The 11,787-nt window shown below is 33.6% G+C and overlaps 1 protein-coding gene across 5 annotated transcripts in view; it reads right to left on the reverse strand.

The window, feature by feature from the left end:
* Positions 1-11,784, reverse strand: part of LOC111508491 (ankyrin repeat and sterile alpha motif domain-containing protein 1B) — a 122,137-nt gene extending 110,353 nt beyond the window's left edge. For all 5 annotated transcript variants that reach the window (XM_074170044.1, XM_074170042.1, XM_074170040.1 and 2 more), the window contains exon 1: positions 11,545-11,784. In XM_074170044.1, the coding sequence (XP_074026145.1) occupies positions 11,545-11,648 (104 nt within the window). In that variant the 5' untranslated portion in view covers positions 11,649-11,784. The remainder of the gene's footprint in view (positions 1-11,544) is intronic.
* Between the last annotated feature and the right edge of the window lie 3 nt (positions 11,785-11,787).

Below are 11,787 nucleotides of genomic sequence, written 5' to 3' on the forward strand. Positions count from 1 at the left end.
CAAAAGTTTCAAAATTTTTACTCAACAAAAAAAAGCTTTGTAGGTAAATGTTCATTCTTTCATTTATTTCAACTCTACATTTCCATTGCAGAATTTGGATAAAGGTTCTTAATGAATTCTAGAGGAGATGAATATATATTATGACCATATTGGGAAGATCAACTTGAATCCTGATTGAGAAAAATTCAAATTAGAAATTGTTGATAAAGTGTTAGAAGCTTATTTGAAAATATCGAATTAATGTATTCAAAGCAATTAACTGTACCGAATTATTAGGAAGTATTAGGAAGTGTTAGGAGTCACACGTTAAAAGGTTAAACCTCGTTAATCCTTAGCTCGCACAAGTTTCCACTACTGAGGGTTGTCGTTCGTAGGGGTGCGACTGCTGGTTAACGAAAAAACAGATTTTATATATACAGTGTGTCCCAGCTTAAACTTGTCACCCCCTTATCTGCGAACTCGCAGATAAGGCGGTGACAGAAAATCGCTCAGATCCGTCGATTTTTATTTCAAGGGGAACACTCACCAAATACATCATCATTGTATTCAGTGTTCATATAGAAGTATTTGTTTCGAAAGAATTTTTTCTTTCGTATAATTCAATGTTTATATGAAAGTAGCTGTTTCAGGAGGACTTTCTTTCAGTTTGTGTCTGAAAATTATTTCTTTGCATGATCTACACATCCATGTATAGAGTTACTTCCTTCCTTTCTTTGGAATACTCCCTCATCCTTCTTTTTTTGTATCAAGATGGAGTAGTAGAAAGCCAAAAACTCTCTTTCCCAAAAAAGCTGATATGTTTTCTATATTCTTCGGATACCTCCTCTCCTCTTAATGCCGAAAATGCAGGACTTTGAATCTTTTCAATTAAGTGTCTATGTCTAATAAAATATATATATATATATATATATATATATATATATATATATATACAGGGTGTCCCTGGACTTCCTCTTTTCCTCTCGGGAATGTATAGATGGGGTCAAAATATCACCAGTACTTCATATAACTTTTTTTCCTAAAATCCTTCGTTACCAAGTAACGGGCCCTCGAAGTTACAAAATGAAAAATGTTTTTCTTTGATAACTTTTCAAGTGAATATTCAAAATCATCCAAATTTTGGTAATTGACTAAACAAATGAATTCCGTCGATGAGCTTTCATGCAGGAGTCAGTTGTTTTGCTACAAAGTCAGGAACGGACTACCCCCGATGGTCCACACCCCAAAACTTTGAAATGACAGATATTTTTCAATATTTTTCAACAAAATAAGGTTACTTGGACAATTTTATGAATAAAAGTACTCGTGTGGAAAGTCGATCGGAGCAACGAGTCTTGATAAAAATGTAGTTCTACTCGACGACATCAAACCCGCTCGTCCACCATTATTTGAAATGAATAATTATCAAAGCAGAAACAATAATGATAACGTTAATTCAACAACATTTATAACAGGAATAATACAAAGTATGCTAAAATGAAGTCGTAAACAAAAAGTACAGTACCTATATGGAAGTTTAAGTCACAATTGTGATAGCAGATATTTTTTCAAAAGAAATATCAAGTTCTGTAGATTCGTGGTGTTTTTAAACTAACAAGCTACTCTACTATGAAATATCGAATTCATTCCATATTTTGTATGTACATAATACGTGTGGAATAATCACGTTTCGTGTTGATCAGTTATCTGAATCTCATGAAACTCAACATTCGAATGTTTCAAATTCTTCTTCACAGCTAAACTGTTGAGGAGTTTCACTGATAATTATAATTTTATGGGAAAAATTCTTTAACACGAATCTAAATTTAGCTGAAAAAACGCACATCGGAAAAAATATTTACTATACTAATAAAAAGCAAACGAATGAACTACAAAAACGGCTGCACATGATCAGGTGAAAAATATCCAGGGAATAATTATGTTCCATTTCTTTCACAGATGTTGACAAAAAAACCTTTTAGAAAGTTTTGATAAAAAATGAGAAACTGGAATGCGATTTTGTTTTGTTGAGTGGTGCGTTGTCATATGACTATCATTGTATTGTCAATATTCTATAGGATATTTTGAATTTTTTTGATATGGCCGAACAGTTTACATTCAATGAATATGCAGATATGCATGTATTTTATGGACGAGCATTTTGTAATGCTGCAGAAGCTCGTCGTCTGTATTCCGAGCATTGTCCCAATCGAACGGTACCGTCAAGAGAAACATTCGAGCGTGTCGATCGCAGCTTGAGGGAGACAGGTATGTAATAATTGATAATTAATTTGAGCACGTTGTTTTATTTCGATATTATTGTAGGTACAGTTTTGCCAAAACGAGGTGGTGAGGGCGCTCCTAGGACTGTACGTACCGTTGTATTGGAGGAAAATATTTTGGAAGCCGTCGCTGATGGTCCTTCAATGAGCATCAGAAATCTATCAGAACAGTTCCATACATCCAAGTCCACTATTCATAGAATAATTAGGGAACAACTGCTCCACCCATTTCACATCCAGAAGGTACATGCCATGACACCTCAAGATTTTCCAGCACGACTGGAATATGCCAATTGGTTCATGGATAGGCAAAGAGAGGATATGACTTTTATTAATCGAGTTTTATTCACTGATGAAGCAGGTTTCAGTAGAGATGGAGTTATCAACTCTCATAATCTCCATATATGGGCCGAAGAAAATCCCCATGGGATATTGCAAACCAAACACCAACGAAAATTCAACGTGAATGTTTGGGCTGGTATCATAGGAAACCATCTTATAGGACCATTCGTTCTACAGGACCGATTGAATGGAGAACGTTATTTGGAGTTCATTCAGAACGATTTGAATGGACTTTTGGAACATGGTCCATTGCAAACCCGAAGAGATATGTGTTTTATGCATGATGGCGCTCCTCCTCATTTTAGTTTGATTGTGCGTGACCATCTGAACCATATTTTCCACAATAGATGGATTGGTAGAGGTGGGCCATATTCATGGCCATCGCGGTCTCCGGATTTAAATCCATTGGATTTCTTTCTGTGGGGGGCATCTAAAAAGCCTTGTTTACGCTACACCTATTCACACAAGAGATACATTGTTGAATAGAATAACATTACATTGTGAAGCCATACGAAACGACCCTGGAATGCTATTTCAAGTACAGAGAGGGTGTCTTCGCAGACTAAGAAAATGTATAGAGAGAGAAGGTGGTCATATCGAGCAGTTTCTGTAGCGGATTTTTCATTTCTGTTTGCTCTTGAGGCTCTTGAGTTTCGTTAGTTAAACGTGTTTGCATTATAAAAATTCGTTATGAACATTTTACCTATCATTTCCATTTTCCTTAAAAACTAATATTTTCGAATAATGGTAGACATCTCAGGATAAATGTTGTTGAATTAACGTTATCATTATTATTTCTGCTTTGATAATTATTCATTTCAAATAATGGTGGACGAGCGGGTTTGATGTCGTCGAGTGAAACTACATTTTTATCAAGACTCGTTGCTCCGATCGACTTTCCACACGAGTACTTTTATTCATAAAATTGTCCAAGTAACCTTAATTTGTTGAAAAATATTGAAAAATATCTGTCATTTCAAAGTTTTGGGGTGTGGACCATCGGGGGTAGTCCGTTCCTGACTTTGTAGCAAAACAACTGACTCCTGCATGAAAGCTCAACGAAGGAATTCATTTGTTTAGTCAATTACCAAAATTTGGATGATTTTCAATATTCACTTGAAAAGTTATCAAAGAAAAACATTTTTCATTTTGTAACTTCGAAGGCCCGTTACTTGGTAACGAAGGATTTTAGGAAAAAAAGTTATATGAAGTACTGGTGATATTTTGACCCCATCTATACATTCCCGAGAGGAAAAGAGGAAGTCCAGGGACACCCTGTATATATATATATATATATATATATATATATATATATATATATAATATTTAGACACTAATTTATTCACCGTTTTCCCATTCAGTAATCCAATTTTGGGTGGTTTAGATGCAAATATTCGTGGACAACTCTGAACATTTTTTTTTCTTCAAGTTGGAGCCACAATCCTCTATTAATGCGAGTAAATAAGTCATGGTATGATGATTGATCATTACATCAGACAATTTCAAGCATATTTTGCATATTATGGTATGATTTTCAAATCGATTCATTTTTTAAACAAAGGATTTTGTTGGTTTTACCGGCTGTGATATATTCTTCAATGCAACAAAACACGAGTTTTTTTGATATTTTGAACTGTCAAAATACAATGAATACACCCTCCTATGATGGATGCTTGGTGACGCTGGTTATGAATTACATACAATTAAAGCGCGCATAACCCTATTAACAAACACACAAAAAAACAATTTTCTACCACTTGTAGTTAATCAAAAGTTATGTAAAATTGAAAAATATACTATTTTCTATCTTGAAAACCATGCAACTACAATGAGTAGAAATTATCAATTTGAAGGCCTAAATAATTGCAACCAAAGCTATGACGCGCTGTGAATCTGTTCATGCAACTTCCCGAAAAACCTCTAAAATTATAATTTTCTACCACAAATAGTAAGCTCAAGTAACTATAAATTGAAAGAATATTATATTTTTTGTCCCTGAATGACACTTTTCAGCTTCTACAATCAGTAGAAATCAACAGTTTATAGGCTAAGAGTCCATTGGTGTGAAGACAAACTAAATATTATAAATCAAAGAATGTAATATATTTCATTACAAAACCGCATTACCGTCTAACTATAATCAGTAGAAAACAATATATTGAAGGGCAGGCTGAGAAGCCATTACATAGCCAGTACCGAAACTACAATGCACATTAAATTTGATAAAATTATAACTTTATACCAAATTGTTGTAATCTAAAATTGATATAAAATAAAAGAATATATTATATTACGCTTTAGGTTGCCATTTTCATGCAACTACAATGAATAGAGAATGATATCGAAACTTCGACGCAATGTAAATTTGTTATATTTGGCTAGCTAGGTTTCCAGTAGTTGAAAAATAACATAAATATCAGTGTAAAAGCAGCCACGAGTTCAAGCCATGGATTTGTCGATGCGTCGCGCGAGACCCGACTATCAGCGGCTCCCAAAATGAGGATCAATTTCGTGGCCAGCAATGACTGTACTCAATGACCTCAAAGAAAAAACCATAATTCCCTCACATCATTCGTGAGTGGGGATTTTTTTCTTCGAATATATTCATTAAAGCATACAGTACAGAACCCATATGTTGAAATATTTTGTCGCGGAGAAAATGAACCCCCACTCCCTATATAATAATTTTTAAAGAAGAATCCATAACTTCTTCAGATATATTATAGATGAGTATTATTTTCTTCGAATGTATTCAATTTGGTATACAGAATGAATCCCGTATGTTGAAATATTTTGCCGGGCAGAAAAACAACCCCCACACACCCTTACATGCTTTTAAAATAAAATTCAATAACTCCATCAAAATATTAGTGAATGGGAATTTTTTGTATAATTACATACTATAAGAGGTGCTGAATGAGACCTATATCTCAGAATATTTTGCCGGGTTGAAAAACGACTCCCACACACCCTTATATGCTTTTAAAATAGAATTCAATAACTCCATCAAAAAATTAGTGGATGGTTTTTTTTTTGCATCATTATATAATAAAAGAGGTGCTGAATGAAACCTATATCTCAAAATATTTTGTCGGGCAGAAAAACTACCACCACATACCCTTATATGTTTTCAAAATTAAATCCAATAATTCCATTAAAATATTAGGGGATGGGGATTTTTTTGCATAATTTTTGAAAGGAGCTGAATGAGACTTGTATCTCAGAATATTTTGCCGGGCAGAAAAACTACCCCTACACACCCTTATATGTTTTCAAAATTAAATTCAATTACTCCATCAAAATATTAGTGGATGAGGATTTTTTTTGCATAATTACACACTATGAGAGGTGCTGAACAAGACCTATATCTCAAAATATTTTGCCAGGCAGAAAAACTACCCTATTCACGAATATTTTGATGGAATTATTGGATTTCCATTTAAAAGCATATAAGGGTGTGTGGAAGTAGTTTTTCTGCCCGGCAAAATATTTTGAGATATAGGTCTCATTTAGCACCTCTCATAGTATGTAATTATGCAAAAAAATCCCCATCCATTAATTTTTTGATGGAGTTATTGAATGTTATTTTAAAGGCATATAAGGGTGTGTGGGGATTGTTTTTCTGCCCGGCAAAATATTCTGAGATACGGGTCTCATATTTAGCACCGCTTATAGTATGTAATTATACAAAAAATTCCCATCTACTAATATTTTGATGGAGTTATTGAATTTTATTTTAAAAGCATATAAGGGTGTATGGGGGTTGCGTTTCTGTCCGGAAAAATATTTTGATATGCAGGTCTCATTCAGCACCTGTTATAGTATATAATTATACAAAAAAATCCTTATCCACTAATATTTTGATGGAGTTATTGAATTTTATTTTAAAAGCATATAAGGGTGTATAGGGGTTGCGTTGTTGCCCGGCCAAATATTTTGAGATGCAGGTCCCGTTCAGCACCTCTTACAGTATGTATGTATGCAAAAAAATCCCATTCAGGAATATTTTGATGGACTTATTGAATTTAATTTTGAAAACATATGAAGATGTGGGGTTGTTGCGTTTCTACCCGGCAGAAAATATTTTGAGATAAAGGTCTCATACAGCACCTCTTATAGTATGTAATTATGCAAAAAATCCCCATCGACGAATATTTTGATGGAGTTATTGAATTTAATTTTGAAAACATATAAGGGTGTGTGGAAGTAGGTTTTCTGCCTTGCAAAATATTATGAGATACAGGTCAGATCCTCTGAGTAATATAATTTCTCGAAGACCGGATGTCCGGATGTCTTTGGCTCTCGCTACAAACCCATTGCTAGAAACTATTGTACTTATTTATTTGGAAAACGCAATTATCATAAACTATGGAAGGTTGATTGGAAGTAGTTGCTTGTTCTTGATTCAGAGATTCTTGAATCGTCTTTGCCAAAGTTGAAACAGACCTCATTCCGTCAATTATTTTCTGATGATGGCCCTAGTTTATTTGCAGATATGGTTTCATTGAGTTGCCGCTACCATACCATAAATTTTAAAAATATTTTATTTTCCAACACAATTCGGAGTGGAATTTGGTACCGAATACCACGCGAGGTCAAAATAATTTCCAGAATTTTTTTTTGTTATGAATATTTTTAAACAAATTTCAAAATATTCATGAACTCGAAAAAATTTCCGGAACTAATTTGACCTCTAGTGGTATTACTAGTCGTACCCACAGTGAAACTTTCTTATGATGATAACATTTTAAGTGGTGAAAAATAGAAATGTCTTGATGAAACTTAGTTTTCATTAAAACTTCAACAACACTTGATCGATCCTCAATTTCAGTACACCGATGTACTTGGGATTGGATTCCCTTCAAATTGAAAGTATAGTACCTAGTCTCATTAAAAATCTTGAAGTAAGGGGTGCTGGAGATGAGAGGGTTGACAACACAATAATGATGTATTTGGTAAATAAAAATCGACGGGTCTAAGCGATTCTCCATTTTTTTCACGAGTTCGCAGATTAGGGGTTTGACAAGTTTTAACTGGGACACACTGTGTATGGAACTGAGTGTTGTCACCTACTTTTATACAAACCGTTAAAAGTGAGGTATGAAATTTTATCATCGACCCCTACAACTCTTCTCTACTCAAGAGATATATACATTAAAGTGAAAAAAGTAAAAAATCCACAGACTTCACAGTGTAAATAAATTACGTCGAAACTAAAAAGTTAAACATTGCCTCATAACATAAACAATGAAACGTTATATAACTAACTCATACTTTTCATTATGTTATAGTTGAATAAATTCGGTTTGAAGTATTTCCGATTTTCCTTTCATCAGCCGCACTATTCGCCGAAATACCTCTCGCTTCATTTTCATGTAATATATTGTGAAGGTCATAATAAAAGGGTGAGTGTGTCGTGTTGCGGTAAGGTGTGGAAATTCGTTGAATTCTATATTAACTTGTTTTCATCACGTTTACTTTGCCTATCAGGAATGGATTCGATTAGGTGATTGTGAATGGAGGGCAGTAAAAAGTAGAGGATCCTCAAGGTAACAGCAAAAACAAAGTGGTGTAGTAGTTTACTCAGCAACCCATTAAAGGGTATGAAGTTAGTACACTGAGAAAAAAATGTTGAATTAGTATCATTTCATTCAACGACTTTAAACACTTACCATTTTTCAATATGATACTTTAATTGATTGACTTAGTGGAAAAAATGACTTTTTACACATACCAAACTGAGATATGTTATTCTTGATGACCCTATCAACAAAAAAACTTCACATCATAGTTTTCCAGGTCGTCTGAGGAGTTGGAAATGGGGTGAAAACTCAAATCGTATTATTGAAAATGTCATGTATACCTACACCTACAAGATTGTGCTATGTTATTCCATATCAACAAAAAAAACTTCATATCAGAGTTTTTCAGTCCGTCTGAGGTGGAGGCTGAAACCTAAAAAACATCGTATCATCAAAAATTGAATGTGAAAATACACCTAAAAGATTGAGAAATGTCATTCCGGAATGACCGATTGAACTGAACAAACTTCACGTCATAGTTTTTCAGGCCGTCTAAGGGGCTGGAAAATGGAGTGGAAACTTTTAAAAATGGTATGTATCATCAAAAATTGAATGTAGGTATACACCTGATTACACCTCCGAGATTGAGATATTCTATTCCTGATGACCGATGTGACAGAAACCAACTTCACGTCAGAGTTTTCCTAGCCATCTGAGGGGATGAAAATGTGGTACTCATTCAATTTTCGATGATACAATTTAAAAAACTGATCAATCGCTATACAATAGCTTCTTCAAGCATAACATTATGTTTAGGAGTTATGCTTGAAGAAGATATTGTATAGTTACGGTTTTTGTAAAACCCTTATAGTGAAAATTATACAATAAACTCTACTGATTTGTTTTTTAATATGGATTTTCATCAAGTATCGGCCAGTTCTATTCAATTTAAGAAAGTTTTCACCCCATTTCTACCCCCTTAGACGATTTGGAAAGCTCTGATGTGAAGTTCTTTTTGTTGAATCAATCGTCAGGAATAACATCCCCATTTTGTAAGTATACCTACACATTCAATTTTCAATGTAGTTTTCACCCCGTTTCCACCCCCTCAGACGGCCTAAGAAACTAAGACGTTAATATTTTTTTGTCAATTCGGCCATCATCAATAATATATCTCAATATTGTAGGTGAATACAATGTCATCCCCAAAGTATGCACCATATGGTAAACTTATTCATTAAGGGTTTTTCGACAAAATTTTACTCTTGATAAAATACCTACTGTAAAACTCACGTAATATTCGAGGAGCCTTCAATTATTTGATTTTGAGTCAAGGGTAAAGTACTCTTATTTTGAAAAATCTCGGGAAATGTTATTTGAAAAAGTTGTTCAGCATTAAAAAATACATCTGGATTTGAAGTATTATTTTTTTACCCATTTTTTAAAAATAGGGACTACGAAAAATGAAAATTTGCTAAAACGATAAATAGACAACATCCTGTATACGACAGTTTATTTTGAAAGCCTCTAATATTATGAATTATACAACTATGGTGTTAACCTCGGTCAAATTTTATGAAGAGTAAAATAATTTTCAAAGTTTTTGGTGCAGTTATTTTTATTTTTTTGTCAACACCTGAAAAGTATTCAAAAGTATACTGTATTGTAACAAGAACTTAATATTCAATAATATCAAATCACACAACATCAAAATATAAAAAGTATTTCAAAACAAATTCAATGATTTCCGGAGATTTTTTTTGTCTAAAATAATTCTCCAAAATAATCTCCGGAAAATCAATGAGTTTGTTCCAAAATACCTAGTTTATTTTAATGTTTTGTGATTTGATATCATTGAAAAATGAGTTCTTGTTACAATACTTCACAATTTTGAGTAATTTTCGGTGTTAACAAAAAATAAACATAACTTTGCACCAAAAACTTTGAACATTATTTTACTTTTTAAAAAAATGACCGTGGTTAACACCATAGTTGTGTGATTTGTAATATTGTAAAAAAATAAAACTTCACTTAGATGGCCATGACTTCATATCAAGATGTAGGTATTTTTTAATGCTGAACAACTTTTCCAAATGACATTTTCCAAGATTTTTCAAAATGAGAGTACCTACTTCACTCTTGTCTCAAAATCAAACATTTGAAGGCTCCTCGTAAATTACTTATGTTTTACTGTATTTCGTTAGTGCATGTTCAGTTTTAGAGAATGCACAAACTTTTATCAAGAATAACTTTTTGTAGAAAAACCCTTAATAAATGAGTTCCCCATATAGTGAATACTTTGGGTATGACACTGTATATAAAATTTTCAACGATACAATTTTTTTGAGTTTTCACCCCATTTCCACCACCTTAGACAGCCTGGAAAATTCTGAGGTGGAGTTTTTTTGTTGATACGGCCATTAGGAATAACATATCTCAGTTTGGTAGGTGTACAAAGTTGATTTTTCATGGTAAGAATATTTAAAATATTGACACCCTATTTTCATCCCTTCAGACGGCCTGGAAAACTCTGAAGTGAAGTTTATTTTGTCGAATCGGTCATGAAGAATAGTATATCTCAGTTTGGTAGGTGTACGAAGTCAATTTTTAACGTTACGAATTGAAAAAAGTTCCACCCTGTTTTCACCCCTTCAGACGGCCTAAATGCTAGGAAAGTTCTTTTTTTCACTAAGTCAGTCAATGAGCGTAAAAATAGTAGGTGTACAAAGTCGTTAAATGAGAAAATAATTCAATATTTTTTTCTCAGAATACTCTGTGGATGTGTGTAGCTTCACACCTGAAAAAATTGTACAATCACTAATTATAATTTTTTTGCCTTTTGTGGTATTCGATAAGATGTTTTGTTAAAATAATCTTTTGGACGTAATATAGGACGTGATTACTGAAGATCTGCGAACATAGGGATATTGATGTTAATGGTAATAATCATATTCAATACATATATTTGCAAAAAAGTTAGTAAACTCACACCGTGACCTTATTCAACTATACCTATGTGTAAAAGATCAGTAAAAAATTCAGGTTTAATCTCATTAACTGGTCAGGTAGAGATATATGATCATACAGGTAGTTCCCGTCATTAACATCATCTGAAAATATGATTTATCTCTTCATAACAATATTCACTCGGAAACCTTGAGTTGTTTATATACACTGAGCATGAATCATTGTTTACTCAACTTTCTCCAGTATCTGGAATTATTTATTAAATACCTAGTGCAGGTGCCGACTTGACTTTATTTGGGTTGTGACTAATTGTGATTATTTTGCATTTCTTTTGTATGAGAGACACAATTTATTGAATCTGAGAACGAGTAGCTTTTACTCGAACCGATACGAACCAAAGCAGGCGATAAAACAGTAAAAGCACGACAACTTGACAGCTGATTATAACCCACCTTGCCAGAGGACCACTCCTTTTCGCTCTTTGCCCAAGAATCTTCTCAACTACCGCAGCATTGCCCTTCCTCGCAGCCTCCAACAGTTCTTGGTCTTTTCCCATGGCCCTTCGATAAGCCTTTTATTCATTTATAAGTCATAATTACACAAAACACCACTTTATTCACTCCCGTACTACGATTCATTGATCGCCGTCTGCCATGTTTCCACTACAGCGCCCTCGACGGCTACTAGTCGAGTCG

Source organism: Leptinotarsa decemlineata, unplaced genomic scaffold (assembly GCF_025532065.1).
Source record: "Leptinotarsa decemlineata unplaced genomic scaffold, Ldec_3_MD MMD2_P_RNA_scaffold_6, whole genome shotgun sequence".
In the NCBI taxonomy this organism is placed as follows: Eukaryota; Metazoa; Arthropoda; class Insecta; order Coleoptera; family Chrysomelidae; genus Leptinotarsa; species Leptinotarsa decemlineata.